This window comes from Peromyscus maniculatus, chromosome 23, assembly GCF_049852395.1.
Source record: "Peromyscus maniculatus bairdii isolate BWxNUB_F1_BW_parent chromosome 23, HU_Pman_BW_mat_3.1, whole genome shotgun sequence".
Lineage (NCBI taxonomy): Eukaryota > Metazoa > Chordata > Mammalia > Rodentia > Cricetidae > Peromyscus > Peromyscus maniculatus.
Genome location: NC_134874.1, coordinates 14,031,327 through 14,049,289, shown reverse-complemented (window position 1 = coordinate 14,049,289; position 17,963 = coordinate 14,031,327). Strand labels below are relative to the sequence as shown.

Below are 17,963 nucleotides of genomic sequence, written 5' to 3'. Positions count from 1 at the left end.
TTTATCTCAAAAATGTTTTAATTCAATGGCTAAGGTATGCAGTGACATTTATTACATATTAAGTACCAGCTTGAAATTGCCGAAAATTCAGATGACCCGACACACACCCCCAAATTCTCCATCAAGAGCTTTTCCGGCAAAGACGCGCTCTCTCCTCGCCATACATAATGAACGGACACGAAGGACTGTGTCCACCTCGATGTGATGCTGCCCAGCGCTCCACTCACTGCCCAGGTCCCGAGAGACTCTTGTTCATGAACTGTCTCTTCACAAAGCAAGTCCACCACTGTGAGGGCACAAGACAGAACAGGCTCAGGGTCAGGGTCAGGGTCAGGGTCAGGTTCAGGGCAACCTCACGGGCGGGCCAGCATTAGTCAATGTATGAAACACAACTGTATCTAAACGAGCTTGGCCTCTTGATTAGACTCCAAGGTGACCACAGCAGAGCAGGCAAACGTGTTTGTTCACTTGCCCTCCAGAGGCGTGAGGCTGGCATCCATCCATAGGTAGCAAACATTTGGGGGGGGGGGCGGGCAGTGGTGGCGCTCGCCTTTAATCCCAGCACTCGGGAGACAGAGGCAGGCGGATCTCTGTGAGTTCGAGGCCAGCCTGGTCTACAGAGTGAGATCCAGGAAAGGTGCAAAGCTACACAGAGAAACCCTGTCTCGAAACCCGCCCCCAAAAAAAACATTGGGGGGAGGAGGGAGGAGTGTGAGCCAGACACAGTAGCATGCCCGTATACTGCAGAACTAGAGGCTGAGGTAGGAGGAGCTCAAGGCCACCCTTGGCTGTGTCGCCACTTCAAGCTCAGCTTGTGCTACTGTCCCAGCCCCTCCCCGCAGGGGGCCGGCCCTACCATGTCCTGAGCACACACAAACTCTGCTCCTCATGACTTTTCCCTATGCACTGCAATAGAGCCATCATTTACATGGCATTCAGTGTGGGGGTAACCTGGGGCATTTCAAACCCACAGAGGATGCACACAGGTCATAGACAAACATTATGCCATTTGACAGGATACCCAGACTGTGGCTCCAATGGCTATCAAGGAATGACCACACATCCCATATGTAAACCCCGCACACGACTCTAATCTGTTCATTACTGAGTGTGGGGCAGTGAACGCTGCACCAGCCGAGTCCTCCTGGTCAGGCGGAAGTGAGCGTTCTTGTGACAGAAGACTTCGGAGGTTTCAATGGTAGCAAGGCAAAGGGCTAAGATCCGATTGGACGGGCCGAGGACTCACCTTGCTGGGTTTATCATTCTGAGGGTCGAACACTTTCTCACAGAGCCGCAGACCAGTCTCTTGCCTCAGCTGCTGTAGGTACGCCCGCATGACTTCTGAAACATGAAATCTGCACTGAGGACACATGCCGTACCCGCTGCCTGCCCGGCCAGACACTGACCCCAGCGAGGGATGTGCACACATTCAGACAGCTTAGAGAGAGAGCCAGCCAGACCCTTTCCTTTCCTTTTCCTTCCCTCCTCTCTCTCTTGCCCCCCCCCCCCCCCCCCCCCCCCCCCGCCAGGGTTTCTCTGTGCAACATTTCCGGCTGTCCTAGAACTCCTTTGTAGCCCAGGCTGGCCTTGAACTCACAGAGATCTGTCTTCCTCTGCCTCCTGAGTGCTGGGATAAAAGGCATGCGCCACACCACCCGGCTAGATGGTTTTCTTTTTACATCTCGCTCTCCCTGCACACTCGCATATATTTGCGCGCGTGTGCATGCCTGTGTGTGTGTGTGTGTGTGTGTGTGTGTGTGTGTGTGTGTGTGTGCATGCCTATATGTGTGTGTGTGTGTGCATGCCTGTGTGTGTGTGTTGGCAGGAGCTGGTTCACTCCTTCTTCAGTGGGGGTCCCAGGAATCAAACTCAGACCATCAGGCTCGGCAGCGAGCACCTCTTCCGGCTGAGCCAGCTTGCTGACTCCAGATGGTTTGTAACTACATTCATCTTGGTCCAACAGTCCCTGCGTGTTACATGTGTCAGCCGGCTCTTCTGTGAGAGTAAAGGCAGCACACGCGTGCTAAGTGCTGCCCCCCCCCAACCTGAGCACCAGGCAGCGGGCTGGGGGGGGGGGGGGATTCAGTGGAGAAGCAGCTTTCTGTGCGAGCATGAGGACCAGAGTGTGGATCTTCAGCACCCACGCAAAGGTAGGACGGACATGGTGGCCTGGCCTCCCAGCCCTTAGGGGGCAGAGTCGGGGGTCCCCGGAGCACGTCGGCCAGCTACACTAGCTGAACCAGTGAGCTCCTGGGTCAGTCAAAGAGCCTGCCTCCTCACACGCAATGTGGAGAATGATCAAGGAAGACCTGCCACCAACCTCTGGCGTCCACACACATATGCGCACAAATCTACATGCCCACAAGTGCATTCACACCCACACCTACTTGCTACACACACACACACACACACACACACACACACGCACGCACGCACGCACGCACGCACGCACGCACGCACGCACGCACACACACACACACACACACACACGCACACCCCTCTCACGCGCACAGTCCCGTCTCACCATCCTCCTGTTTGTTCGCGGGCTTGGCGTAAATGGCATTGAGGGGAAAGCCAGGCTCTCCGGGGATGGGGAAGTTGGTGATTCCTAGCGTGTACATTTCCTTCTCGCCTTGGCTCTTGGAATTGCACTAAAGTTAAAGGACACATTTGATAAGAAGAAGAGGAATTAATTCCCAAACTGCCACTGTTGGGTGCAAGCAGCTGCCGGGGTGTGACAGGGTTTTGTGAGCGCCCTTCTGCGGTCAGAGAACCTGCAGGCCGCTTCAGAACACTGCTTCCAAGAAGTAAAACCACAGAACCCACAACTGGGATCCAGTAGTTAAAAACTGGAAACCAAACTTACCATCCAGGCAGACATTTCTCTTCACAAACACACACAATAATATCTTTTAATTTTTTTTTTTTTTAGTTTTCTGAGACAGTCTCGCTCTGTAGCCCAGGCTGTCCTCGAACTCACAGAGCTCCACCTGCCTCTACCTCCAGAGTGCTGGGATTAAAGGCGTGCGCCATCACACTCGGGCCTGCTAAGATCTTACTGGTTAAATCCTGAAGTGGTGATAAACGCGCACACGTTTCAAAGTCCGCTCTTTCAGACACACGAGGACTGTGAGCCTTTAAGTGGGGGAGACGCGCCCATGGCTGTGTGCTGCTGTCCTCCACACCCTGCAGATGCTCAACTGTTCTCAGAGGACGAAGGAGACTCCTGTCTCCACACATACCACACCTCCCAGCCCCCTTCTTGTCAGGTCCCCTGTGGGTGGAGACCCGCAGCAGAGAGATCTTTGGCTTGTCCTCTGGTCTTCGCAGACCCGGTTGCTTGTGAGGGATAGACTCTCTCCTTCTGTTGTCCCTGGGGGAAGAGCCAAGCCTCATTACCTTTTGGAGTTTCTTTAGACACTCGGAAATGTAGAGTGTGATGTAGATCAAGGTCCTGTCCGCTTCATTCTGCAAGGGAGAAGAAAACAACATAGTGGCCACGTGAGATGGACGCTTCGGAGCATCTCTGCCCTCGTTATCCGCTGGCAACCCACAGGGTGCATGGTCCCCAAGCCCAGCTGTGTGGCTGCCCTGGCCAACAGCCTTGATCGCACTGTATAAGATGGAGAATGAACAGCTGGGGGTGACTCCAAGGGTGGCTCTTTTTTTTTGGTTTTTCAAGACAGGGTTTCTCTGTGTAGCTCTGCCTGTCCTGGAACTCACTCTGTAGACCAGGCTGGCCTCGAACTCAGAGATCCCCCTGCCTCTGCTTCCCGAGTGCTGGGATTACAGGTGTGCACCACCGCCTGGCTAAGGTGGCTCATTTTGAAAACCATTTTTCCCTTGAGAGTCTCAGACCAGATTCACCCCTTCCCAGGCAGTGGAAGAAGTCACCCCACGTGTGACAAGTTCTGGAGGGCTCTGCAGGCCCGACATCTCCGTCTACTAGCAGGAGAATCTCCAGACAGGGGCTACAGGTCGCGTGGGGCCTGCACCCCAGGCCCAGGTCTGCAGTCATGGTCAGAAAAGAGGTCACGTGCCCCCCCACGCTCTGTTTTGATCTGAGCTGGGCTCTCTGCTTCACAGCCCTGGCTGGTCTCTAACTCTTGGACAACCCCCAGCCTCTGGCTCCTTGCAGGAGGATGCTACACCCAGCTTGTCCCTATCACACCTCTCACAAAGCCGGCACAAGCTGCCTGTTGGCTACAGAAACGCTGTCAGCGCTGGACGGAGTCCACATCCTGCTGGAGCCCGATATCCCAGAACTGAGCGAGCAGAGGCCTAAGTCTCATCGTTTACAACGCTGTCGAGAACATTCCTTGCCCTTCTTTGTGCTCATCTCGGTGGCTCAGCAGATGTTTCGTGCATCTGTCCCCTTTACAGGCAGGCTCTCTACTCTCTCCTTGCCCACCCTCCTCACAGGGAGGCGAGGGAGGAAGTGGTCCCAGGAAGGGCCAGCCATTCATGTCCCGTCCCCCCCCATCCTAGCTGGGTCCACGACACAGCGGTGCAGTAGACCACCCCTCTGAAATGCTTGGGACCAGAAGTCTTCCAGAAGCGGCGTGGTCTCGACTTGGGAATATCTGCACAGACTTCATTAGTTAAACTTCCTGAATCCAAAACACTCCAAAATCCAGTTTGTAGCTTAGGGGTCTAGAGCATTTCAGGCTTGTTTGCCTTTTATTTATTTATTTTTTGTTTTTTTCACACAGGGTTTCTCTGTGTAGCTTTGTGCCTTTCCTGGATCTCATTCTGTAGCCCAGGCTGGCCTCGAACTCACAAATATCCACCTGGCTCTGCCTCCCAAGTGCTGGGATTCAAGGCGTGCGCCACCACCGCCCGGCTTGTTTGCCTTTTAGAGTAGGGAGAGAGGGTATTGCTTGTACTTTTTTTGAAACACAGTTCCAGCCTGGAACTCACAACAATCCTCTTGCCTTAGTTTCCCAAGTGCTGGAATGACAGCAATTTATTCTCAGTGTCCAACCTGCATACATACAAAAAAGTGATGGGAGGCAGAGGCAGGGGGATTACCCTAAGTTCCAGACCAGCGTGGCCTATATAACAAGTTCCAGCCAGGGCTACATAGTAAAACTCTGTCTCAAAGCCAATGAACAAATAGCATACGAGACTTTTGACCGGTTATCCATAAACTGGGCCTGGCACTTCCCGGGTGCTTAATCAATACCTAAGTAAACACAGATGCATCTAGACTGGGGCTTGGCAAACTCTGTCAAGGCTGGATAACAAGCTTTTCGGGCTTTGTGGCTAAGGCAGTCTTTGTTGTGGCCGATCAATAAGTTCAGTATGAGAGCAGCCACTGCTAATCCAGAAAGAAATGGACGCGGCTGTGTCCCACAACATTGGTTTGCAAAGAGAGGCAGTGGGTCATTCGGCCTCAGAGCAGAAAGGATTCGGAAAGAATAAAAGCTAACACAGGACTGGGGTGAGCGCTCTGTGGTTAAGAGCAACTGCTTTTTCCCAGACCTGGGCTTGTTCCCAGAACACACACACACACAGTCATTTCTAACTGGAGTTACAAGGGACTCAACTCCCAGCTCCCTCTTCTGGCCCCTAAGGGCACTGCACATAAATGTTGCGCGCGCATGCACACACACACACACACACACACACACACACACACACACATACACACAAATAAATAATTTTTTTTTGAGACAGGGTCTCTCTACAGAGCCCTGGCTGTCTTGGAACTCACGCTATAGATCAGGCTGCCCTCCAATTCACACAGATCTACTTGCCTCTGCCTCCCAAGTGCTGGGATTAAAGATCTGCGCACCCATGCTCAACCTAAAATAAATAATCTCAAAACAACAACAACAAAACCCTACAGCATTTCCCATCCAGCCTTGTTTTCAAATTCTAAAAGCAGACACACCATTTCATTTAACCTTTACAGCAACCCTAACTTCAAAGTAGATTTTTTGTTTTGTTTTGTTTTGTTTTTGTTTTTCAAGACAGGGTTTCTCTGTGCAGCCCTGGCTGTCCTGGAACTTGCTCTGTAAACTTGGCTGGCCTCGAACTCACAGAGATCCTCCTGCCCTTGCTTCCTGGGTGCTGGGTTTAAAGGCATGCACCACCACCACCACCACCTGGCTCGAGGGAGGTATTTATCCCCGTCTGAAAACTATGCATCCCCATCTCTGGAAGTTACCTTAATTTCATAGTTCTTGAAGAAGACGTTGGCCTTGAAGTAATAGATGGCTTCATCCACAATATCTGTGTCTTTTGCTAAGCAGGAAACAAGGAGGAAGGCAGAGATATTACCAAAGGCAAACCACCCACCCACAGAAGCTGTAAGGAGGGGTCTCCAAGCGTAATTATCCCAAGATCTGGAGGTGGATAAAGTAGAATGTGGCTGGGGCTATCTGGAGAGATGGCTCTGCCGTTAAGAGCACGGGCTGCCCTTGCAGAGGACCTGGGTTAGTTCCTGGGGATCTGGCGCCCTCTTCTGGCCTCAAAGGGCGCCAGGCAAAAACACTGATGTAAAAAATAAAAATAAAACTTAGAAAAATAAACAGGGCTACTGAAATACATACAGTCTTCAACGCTATTTCCAAAAACCAATGTGGCTTATTTTTAGTTTTATTATCTCTGAAAAAATCATATGTGCTCATTAGAAAAACTAAATCAATTACAAAAAAAAGATTATCATCTTAATTAAGACTTATCACCCAGAACAAACTATTATTGCTATTCAGTGACCAGTTAAGACCTCAATGCATTTACAGAAATGGGCTGAGACACAAGCTAACTCCCTTAAAAAAAAAAAAAAAACCTTTGTGTGTGTCTGTGTGTTTGCGTACGAGTGCAGATGTGCACAGAGGTCAGAAGAGAGCGTCACATCCCTTGGAGCTGGAGTCACAGGTGATTGTGAGGCCAGTGTGGGTGCTGGGAATGGCACTCTGTCCTCGGGAGGAGCAGGAAGTGTTCCTTACCACTGAGCCATCCCTCCAGCCCCAAAAGTCTAACTAAGGGCTCTGAAAATGGAAAAAAAAAGCATTCAATATAATTGTATTTGAACCCACACGCTGTAGTTTCAGGGCAAATACTCCAATTATTTGGGAACACTGGGATTCAGATGACTTTCTTTCTTTTTATGGAAACTGTGGCTTAAACACAGCATGAGCTGTTCTAAGTGGCCGCACACTGAGGAAAGCCAGAAGCACTCTGTGACAAACACAGACCTCATCCAACAATTGCTTTGGCAATCTCCGCTCTTTTTCATTTTGACAGGACAGACTTTCCAGGTTTGATGGCCAGCAGCTGGCTGCAGCAGCACCTCTGACACTTCCTGTCCCCGGCTGCCATGTTCTCGAACGGTGCAAGGCAGAGCGGCCCGAGGGTGCAGCCCTGGGCGACTGCCCCACGACCTAGCCAGTTCCTCTGCTGGAGGGTCCCTGCGGAATTTTACTCTAGACGCTGTGCTCTCGGTTCTCTGCTCTCAGTAAGAGGAAACTTGTGAGCACCTGGGAGGAGACGGCGGAGGAGAAGGGGCCTCGAACAGAGCGGGGCGCACAAAGCCATCTCAAGACATTTGACGACAGAGGAGAAGTTTTCTGCAGGTGATCTTAAACCCCAGGCCTCAGACACGCTATGCACAGGGCCCTCCCTCTATTTCATCTCATCAATGCTAAGACAATTCACAACACAGACATCCACGACAACAGTTCCAGCCCCTCTGGGAAATGAGGTCAGTCCCCCTCCTTTGTTCAGTTTCTCAGGGTCTCATTCCTCCTTGAGGAACTTCGAAGGTGGTTCCTGTTTTCTCCGTTCTGGGGTGGCTGAATCTGCGGGTGCAATGTGCTATCTGTAACTATACGACAATTGGCTCTTCCGTGTTCTGGGCCAACGTTCTTTTTTGGGGGGGCTGTTAACTTTTTAGTACGGCTGTTCTCCTCACGTCTGTCTTTGTCCATCTGCTCCTTTTTCTCAGAATCAAGTAAAAACTGTGGGGACTTGCCAAATCCATTGAGTTTACTTATGTTTCAACCAGTGTTGACAACGAATTCACCTAAGAGCGGGTCAAGGAGAACAAGCCGGCAGAGGAAGGGCAGGGATGAGGACACAGCTGGGAATTGTAACTGTGGTCATGGAAACTGAAGGGAACGCGGGCCAGACATTTGCAGGCTCTGGGGTGCTGTGTCTGCGGCCACAGAAATGACACTGTTGGCGGAACATCTCAGAACACGTCAGAAAGCTTCAGGTTTGAAAAGAGGCTTCTGGAACAGTGAAAAACTGCCTCCAAAATCAAATGGGGGATCTGGAGGGTAGTGGGGGCAGAGGGCATTCCATCTGATGACGACAAACAATGAACAGGGAATACGCTGTGTGGCCCCAAAATTCTTGAGCCTCAGACAAGACTGGGAAACAAAGCTGAGATCGAGTATCAAAAATTATAATACAACCAGGTGGTGGTGGCACACGCCTTCAATCCCAGCACTCGGGAGGCAGAAGTAGGCAGATCTCCATGAGTTCAAGACCAGCCTGGTCTACAGAGTGAGTTAAAAGACAGCCAGAACTACACAGAGACCCTGTCTTGAAAAACAAACAAACAAACAAACAAACAAAAACCAAAAAACAAACAAAATCATGGGCTGAAGAGATGGCTCAGCAGTTAAAAGTACTGCTGCTCTTCAGAGGATCCAAGTTCAGTTCCTAGCACTCACATTGGCTCACAACCACCTGTAACTCCAGTTCTAGGGAATCCATCGCCCTCTTCTGGTTTTGGTAGATGCAAACACACACCACATAAAAGAAAAATAAATAAAGTGGATGGACTTGCAAAGTAAATATTAATCAAGATGATTCAAACTCCAAACAAAAAAGAACGCATGATCTCCCCATATGCCCTGTACGAGAATCCTAGCCACATACTCATACAAGCAGGCGTAAGTGTGTGCACAGTGTTAACATCTACAAAGGAGACCAAGAAACAGTGACATCAGGTGACAAGGAAGGACAGAATATGTGTAAAAGGGCAAGAGGAGCCGGGCGGTAGTGGCACACGCCTTTAATCCCAGCACTTGGGAGGCAGAGGCAGGCGGATCTCTGTGAGTGTGAGGCCAGCCTGGTCTACAGAGTGAATTCCAGGAAGAGTGCCAAAGCTACACAGAGAAACCCTGTCTCGAAAATGAATGAATGAATGAATGAATAAGGGCAAGAGGATATAAAGCTAGTTTTTCCATTTTCAGCTCTGTCCATACTCAAAGTGAAGCTCTGCGGCTTCAGAATGGCCAACCTAGTCTTACAGGTCACAGAGATGGACAGAGTCGGAGACTGGGCAAGGGTCTGAGTGGCTTCTTTAAACCAGCTCTTTTTGGTTTTGGTTTAAAAGCAAAATTTAAAAAAAAGAAAAAGAAAAAGAAAACAAAACAATCCACCACCACCAAAAACAAGCCAGTTAAAACAAACAACAAAAGCACCACTAGAGCCAAGCAATGAAGTTCAGAAGAACCAAAGCACGAACAGAAACAAGCAGCTTCAAAGCACATGGAGAGTTAGGATTGCAGCGTGGGGCACATGCCTGTCACCCCAACACTGGGGAAGCAGGCGGGGGTCACCAGGAGGGTCCCCACAAACTGACGTTGGCTTGTCTGACATCAGGCCCATCGGTTTCACCCTCTTCTGAGGTATCCAAAAAAGGGTCTAACACTGGGGTTTGGTGAAAATCAGGACCCCAAGGCTAGGACACCGCAGGGCTGTGCCGATCCGACGGCTCAGAGGGTCAGCGCACTGCAGGGAAGGCTGGACCACCTGAGCGGGGATCCCCGGACTAATGTCAAAACCGGAAGTGATGCATCATCTTCTCACGTCCACTTGTGTGTGTGCTGGGGGTGTGTGTGCGGGGGCACGCGTCGGCCCTCACACACAAACATGCACAGCCCAAGGCAAATGACTGTTTTTGAAAAGTTGACAGGAGAAGTAATAGCTTTGGTGGGGGAAGGGTTAATTTTTCCTGGTTTTGGAGACAGGCCTCCCTGTGTTGCTTAGGCTGGTCTTGAACCGCCAGACTCCAGCCACCCCCATCACAGCCTCCTGCGTAGAGCACCATGGCCACAGAATGCTTTCTGCTGCTTGTCTGTTTCCAGCATGACGACCCGGCACTCAGTTAGTCTGACCTGACTGACAGTGACCGCGGCCAGAATTAAACACACTTCCTCTTCCTCTTTGCTGACAGGGTCTCCTGTAGCCCAGGTTGGCCTGCAACTTGCTGAGGATGACTTTGAACTTGTGCTCTCCCTGCCTCCACCTAAGTGCTAGGATTACAGATGTGCACCACAACATCTGGCGCAGGGTGAACCGGGGATGGAACCTGGGGCCTCCTGCATGCAAGGCAAGGTCTCTCCCTACCGAGCTACCGCCCCCCGCCCCCAGGCCACATTTCCTCTTTGGTTCACCCAGGCGTCCTGAAGGAGTCAGAAGTGACAGGGCAGTTTCCTGTGATGTCTCGAGGTGTAAAGTGTCACACCCGGCAGAGTAATGCAAGCGCAAGCGACCCAGCGAGGCTCTGCCCTGCTCCCACCTCAGCCGCGTGGCTGGACCGTTTGAACCCGACCGGAACAGAACACTGAGACTCACTCTCTCGAGGGGCGGGTCCTTTGAACTGACTTCTGAGGGGCAGCAGGGCCATGTTTCCGATGAGCTTCGTGTCAGGGTCCATGAGGGAGGAGTGGTAAGCCTGCAGTGACAAGCCAGGGGAGAAAGAGAACACGCGTCACCGGGCGACGAGGACGGTCCTCCAGAGGAGGACTCCACTTGAGACCAACTCCGGGAGGAGAGGGGGGCAGCAGCAATGCCACCAGCCCCTGCCTCAAGAAAGCCAACCGGCAGATCCGGGGACGTCTGTCAGCTGGTCGCTAAGCAAGCCACGCTCCCTAACTAAATCAGACGTGAGCCACAGAGGGAGTTAGTACCCCTGCTTCACCACTGACAAAACTACAGCTAACTGTTGTCCATGTTCCTTTTTGTTTTGTTTTTTTCAAGACAGGGTCTCACTATGTAGCTCTGGCTGTCCTGGAACTCGCTCTGTAGACCAGGCTAGCCCAGAACTCACAGAGATCCACCTGCCTCTGCTTCCCAAGTGCTGGGTGCTGGGATTAAAGGCGTGTGCCACTACATCTGGCTTTACTGTCTATGTTCTTTCTTCCTTTTTTTTTTTTTTTTTTTTTTTTTTGGTTTTTCGAGACAGGGTTTCTCTGCGTAGCTTTGTGCCTTTCCTGGAGCTCACTTGGTAGTCCAAGCTGGCCTCGAACTCACAGAAATCTGCCTGGCTCTGCCTCCCGAGTGCTGGGATTAAAGGCGTGCGCCACCACTGCCTGGCCTTTCTTCCTTTTTTTAAAAAAAAAAAATTAATTTTATTTCACCTGCACTTGTATTTTTGCCTGCATTCATGTCTGTGTGAGGGTGTCAGATCCCCTGGAACTAAAGTTACAGATAGCTGTGAGCTGCCATGTGGGTACTGGGAATCGAACCTGGGACCTCTGGAAGAGCAGCCAGTGCTCTTAACCACTGAGCCTTCTCTCCAGCCCTGTTGTCTATGTTCTTAACATTCTCTTCTATGCTATTAGTATTTTGTGTGTTTGTCTTCATGGGTCTGGCTGCACATGTGTGTGGGTGCAGAGGTCAGAAGTCTGTGTCAAGTGTCTTCCTCAATTACTTCCCCACCTTTACATTTGAGACAGGGGGTATCACTGAACCTAAAGGTCACCGACTGGCCAGATGGCCGGCCAGCAGGCCCCCCAGAGACCCTCCTGTCTTCCCGCCCCAGCACGAGGTTTACGGGCACACGCCACCATATCTGGCTATTGTTGTGGAGGCTGGGACTGAACTCGAGTCCTCACACTTGAGTGGCAGGCACTTTACCAACTGAACCTTCTCCCTAGCCCCAGCTCTTCTTGAGACAGGCACTCACTGAGCAGCCCAGCCTGGCCTGGGACTCCCTAAGGAGACCAAGCTGACCTCAGGCTCACAGAGATCCGCCCGCCTCTGCCTCCTGGGAACACATCCTCAGGCTGGAAATGTGGTGTGGAGGGCTGTTTCCTTCTGGTGGGCGCATTCCACTACAGAAACCACACAAAACAGGTTTCCCAGCCTCCAGCTAGCCAGGATGCAAGCCCTAGTTTTGGAATCGGCCGCTTCCTGTCTTTATGTCTCCAATCAAGACTGCATGCTTCTTCCCAGAATTTGTTTCCCCATCCCCCACCCCCTTCAACCCCAAGAGGGTTTCATGTAGCCCAGGCTGGCCTCTCACTTACTATGTAGGTGAGGATGACTTTGAAGGTAGCCTCCTGCCTCTGCCTCCCCAGTGCTGGGAAGACAGGTCTAGAGAACCAGTGTTGACTTCAGGCAAGTGCTCTACCAACTAAGCTCTACCGCAATCCCACTAGCCTGTTTCTAAGCTTGTAAAATGAGTAAGACACACTACACCTTTGGTGAGTAGGTGTGAACTAAAGGACAGGGAAAATCGTACTGATGAACAACCCTATATGCTGGTTCCTAGTTTTTTCTTTTTTTTTTTTTTTTAAAAAAAAGATTTATTTATTATGTATACAGTGTTCTGCCTGCATGTATGCCCACAGGCCAGAAGAGGGCACCAGATCTCATTATAGATGGTTGTGAGCCACCATGTGGGTGCTGGGAATCGAACTCAGGACCTCTGGAAGAGCAGCCAGTGCTCTTAACCTCTGAGCCATCTCTCCAGCCCCTAGTTTTTTCTTTTATGTCTGCTGTGAACAAAACCGTTCATTCATTCATCAAATGATTGCCAAACACCTTTTTTCTGTGCAAGAGATAATGAGCGACAGCGTAATTGGCCAGGTGGTGGTGATGCACACCTTTAATCCTAAAACCAGGGAAGCAGAGGCAGGTAGAGCTCTGTGAGTTCGAGGCCAGCCTGGTCCACAGAGTGAGTTCCCGGATAACCAGGGCTACATAGAGAAACCCTGTCTTGAAAATACAAAAACAAAAAAATTATGTGTTGTACCTGTGTATGGGGATTTCTATGTGTATACAGTGCCTACAGAGTCCAGAAGTGGGTGTCACGTTCCCAGGAGCTGGAATCAGAGGCAGCTGTGAGCTGCTGGATATGGATGCTGGGAACAAGCTTCTAGTGCTCCCCGAGAGCAGTGTGAGGATGGGGCTTTCCCTATCAACGGTAGCTAGCCCTGCAAGAGCCACTCTGCCCCACCTAGTATAACTTTTGTGCACATTTAAAACATTTTAAAAATTTATTTATGTATTTTATGTATGAGTGCATGCCAGAAGAGGGCATCAGATCCCATTACAGATGGTTGTGAGCTGCCATGTGGTTGCTGGGAATTGAACTCGGGACCTCTGGAAGAGCAGCCAGTGCTCTAACCGCTGAGCCATCTCTCCAGCCCTTGCACACTTCTGTTATCCAAAGGCACTGCTGTGCTGCCCGAACATGATGTCCCAAGGGGCTGCCCCTTTCCCCTTCCCTTCATTTCCTACTCGAAGATTCTTTTAAAACTAGCCAGTCGTGAAAGACACAGTCACTGTCTGAGTGAGAATGAAAAAGACGTGAACTATCCACCCTGTTGGGCCTGCTAGCTCAGTCTGGGTCCAGGTCACGGCACATCCTTTTTTTTTTTTTTTTTTTTGTCAAAAAGAAACTGCTTCGTGAAGTTGCTTTTGTTTTCTTCGTGTGTTTGTGTGACACCGAGTATACTCGTTTCCAACAGCAGCAAGCACGCAGCTGCTGAGCCACTTCTCTAGGCCCTGATATGAGATCATATATATGTATATATCATATATATCGTATATATGGATGTATGTATATATATGTATATATACATACACATATAGGCATATATATGAGATTTCATACTAATAGAGAAAGCAGGCACAAAATAAGTAATCATAGGTTAAGTCCAGAACTTTCTGTGCCCAACTGGAATGAGCACAGATCTTTCCTTCCTGGCTTAAACTCTGGCTTTATTACTTGTGAGCAACATTATGCACGTGACTTAATTCCCTGAGCCTTAGTTCCTTCAGCAACACCCTAACAATAAGAACATCTGTTTCACAGTGATATCCTGAGAGTGAAGGGCTCATCTGGACAGTGACTCTGGGTCTCCACATACATCTCAATAGTCAGTAACTGTAAGACTCACAAAGACCCACAAATCTTACAAAGCTAAACATGGTGATGCAGGCCTGTGGTCCCAGACACAGGAAGATCCCAAGTTCAAGGCCAGCCTGGGCAACTTTATGAGACCCTTTCTCAAAACAAAGGTAAAAAGGAGGTAGGGATGTAACTCAGTGGTAGAGGATCTATGTAGCCTGCCACGAGACTCTGGGTTCAATTCCCAGTGCTGCCAAAACACATACACACAGCTCAAACTTACGCTTGCTCACCTTTTCACGACAAGTACACCTGATCTATGCCAGCCTCTTACCCCACAGTCACTGGGGACTGTATTGGTTTTACTTTTTACACATGTACATGCATGCACTCATGCGTGTTTGTGTGAAGGACAGTCAATGCTGGGTATCCTCAATTACTTCTAGCTTTTGTGTGTGGAGTGTATGCATATGTGTTCATGTGTGCATGCAAGTATATGTGTATATGCACACGTGGAGGCCAGAGGTCTCTTCTACAACTGCTTCCTACTTTATTTTTGAGACAAGGAGTCTCAGGGATCGCTATACTTCCAGCTCTGGAATTCCAGACAGGAGCTTCCTCCCCTGACTGTTAATTGGGTGCTAGGCATCCAAACTCCAGTCCTTGTGCCTTAAACACTGAGCCATTTCCTCAGCCCCCAGTGTCTCTCACTGAACCCAGAACTTGCTGATTTGGGGCTAGACTGGCTGGCTGATGAGCCCAGAGGACCTGCCTGTCTCTTGCCTCTCCAGGGCTGGAGGAACAAACATGAGCTGCTGCGCTGACACCCCCCACCCCCAGCCTCACCTCTTGCACAACAAGCACTTTCCCAAGCTTCCTTCCCACCCCACCCCCCATATTTTATAGCTATATAGCCCAAGCTGGCCTAGAACTCACTATGTAGTCCACTTTGGCCTGAAATTTGTAATCCTCCTGCCTCTGCCTCCAAGTGTTGGGATGAGAGGTAAGTGCCACCACGGGAGGCTAGTGTGGTCATCTATTGATTTTCTTCATAGAATTTGTTAAGATCTGAAACCACCTCCTATTTATATTCACACGGTTATTGTCTACCCGTGAAAATGTAAGCTCCTGGAGGGGGCTTTAGTCGCCGCTGTTAACAGTGCTGGCTTCACAGTGAGAGTTCACTGACGCTTGTCCAGTGTGGCCTTCAATTCAACCATCCCTTTGCTAAATCTGCAAAACGGAACCCATGATGGAGACCGGCAGTCAGACGTTAAGGACTACCAGTCCATCGTCATTTTTTCCTCCCACACAAAAAAGGAGACTCCTGGAAACCAGCGCTGACTGGGTGGTGGGAGCTCCAGCTGGGAGGACGAGGTAGGGGTCCATCAGGGAAGTGAAGCCGGACAGATTAGCAGCAGCAGGCCGACCCACTCCCTGGGGCGGAGGAGGAAGTGGAAGTGACAGGGGACAGAAAAGCAGAAGCTGGACCCTAGATTTAAAAGTAAATTAAAAGCCGCCGTTCTTGACTTCGGGGCTCTCGGGTGGGATCCGGGAACACTGCGGGACTAGGGAGAAGGCAGCGGGGCGGGCATGGGACCTGAGGCTGGAGGCAAAGGACCGGGCTGCAGAGCAGGGCGGCGGTTTGCTCTCCCCCCGACCTCCCAGCGCGGGCCTCCCGCCTCTCCTCGGGCCCCGGCCCCGCTCGGCTCCCCGCCCTCGGGGCTCGAAGCCTTACCGGCATTTTGGCGGTTAGGCGGTGTCCGGACTCGATCCAGAGAAGCAGGACCCAGGTAACGCGGAACGCTTCCGGCCAGCTGCCTGGGTGGAGTGGGCGGAAGTGAGCCGGAAGAGGCGGGCGAAGCGAAGAGATGCACTTCCGGCCTAGCTTCCGCCCCTGGTTGCTGCGGCTGAGCTGATCGGAAGGGACGCCAGGGGGAGCGCGAGCATTAGGGTCTGCGTGTAGCGCATGCGTAAAACGGGCGCAGAGAAAGGTTGGGCTTTGTGATTGAAGCGTCCCTGAGAGGTTAATAATCACCCCCAGCGTCAGTTTCAAATCCAGGAGCACTCAGTTCCCTGGTTCACCCTTCTGCCATGTCTAGTTCTTTTTATTTTTACCACGGTCCACGTGAGGAAGTAGAAATCAGGCCTAACTTTCCACCATGGGGACCCTGGGGCTCGAACTCTGGAACCTTTACACACTGAGCCATCTCAGCCGCACTTATTTTCTTGAGAGGCTTATGACGTCCAGGCTGGGCTCAAACTGGATATATATGTATCCTGAATTTATGATCCACCCACTGCCACTGTATACCTTTATTCTGGCATTGTGGTTTCCATCACTCCTGAGTTTTTGCGTAGTTTTATGATGTTTACTTGTGATGTTCCTATCTCCCTATCTTCCGTGTTACGTGGAGACAGTCAGGGACCGCCATGGGGGTAAAGGGCAGAAAACTCCTGGGCCTACTAAACCTTGACCTGTCTGTCACCCACAAAATGTGTAGCCTATATCATTCCCACTCTTTCAACAAGGTATGGTGTATGTCTTCCCCTGTCATGGCAAGGACTAAGTGGCCATGAAAACCAAGTGTATTGTAAGGGCCAGAGTGATATCACATGTCTGCCAGGATAAGACAAACCCACCACTCACACCCACTACCTACCTACCTACCTACCTACCTACCTACCTACCTATCTAATTTATTTATTTATTTATTTTTTCTTGAGACTCTTACTGTGTAGCCCTGGCTGACCTGGAGCTTGCTTTGAAGATCAGGCTGGCCTTGAACTCTGAGATCCACCTGCCTATGCCTCCCAAGTATTCAAATTAAGGGTATATGCTACCACCATACCCAGCAAACACATTTTATGTTTTTTGTTTTGTTTTGTTTTGTTTTGTTTTGTTTTGTTTTTTAAGATTTATGTATGTGTGTATGTATGTCTACAGTGTTCTGCCTGCATGTGTCCCTGCAGGCCAGAAGAGGGCACCAGATCTCACTACAGATGGTTGTGAGCCACCCTGTGGTTGCTGGGCATTGAACTCAGGAGCTCTGGAAGAAAAGCTAGTGCTCTTAACCTCTGAGCAGCCATCTCTCCAGCCCCCCACGTTTTATGTTTTGAGACAAAATCCTAACTATGTAGCCCAGGCTGGCCTCACCACAAGTTTTTAGGTACATGCCATGCCTGCCTTGACCTGCCGTTCTTTATGTAACAGTTGAAGTAAATCGGTTCCGGGTTCCAATCCTAGTTCCAACATGACTAGCAGTGTAATTCTGGGCAAGTTAATTCATCTCTCTGTGCCTCCGTTCCTCGCCTAAATATGGAGACCACAGTATTTAGAAGGCTGAAATGAGATACAAAGAAAGTGTTTAGAATTTACATGCCTAAACCAGGCAGTGTTGGCGCACGCCTTTAATCCCAGCACTCGGGAGGCAGAGGCAGGCAGATCTCTGTGAGTTTGAGGCCAGCTTGGTCTACAGAGCGAGATCCAGGACAGCCAGGGTTGTTACACAGAGAAACTCTGCCTTAAAAACAAAACAAACAGGGGGCTGGAGAGATGGCTCAGAGGTTAAGAGCACTGGCTGCTCTTCCAGAGGTCCTGAGTTCAATTCCCAGCAACCACATGGTGGCTCACAACCATCTGTAATGAGATCTGGTGCCCTCTTCTGCCCTGCAATCATACATGCTGTATACATAATAAATAAATAAATCTTAAAAACAAACAAACAAAAACAAAAAGAATTTACACGCCTAGAATATTACATTTTTAATTATTTGATGAGTGTAAGTTCCTATGGAGGTCAGAGGGCAACTTTTTCAGATTGGCTCTCTCCTTCCACCAATCAGCAGGAAGATTGGT

General features: G+C 50.3%; 1 protein-coding gene across 1 annotated transcript; it reads right to left on the bottom strand.

Moving 5' to 3' along the window:
* Arpc3 (actin related protein 2/3 complex subunit 3) lies at positions 1-16,149 on the bottom strand. Its single transcript, XM_006970750.4, has 7 exons — positions 15,843-16,149; positions 10,600-10,699; positions 6,173-6,249; positions 3,400-3,468; positions 2,525-2,651; positions 1,247-1,341; positions 1-286 (listed from the first exon to the last, which is right to left on the bottom strand). The coding sequence occupies exons 1-7, from the start codon at positions 15,846-15,848 to the stop codon at positions 224-226; spliced, it is 537 nt and encodes a 178-aa protein (XP_006970812.1). The 5' UTR covers positions 15,849-16,149; the 3' UTR covers positions 1-223.
* Positions 16,150-17,963: the final 1,814 nt, after the last annotated feature.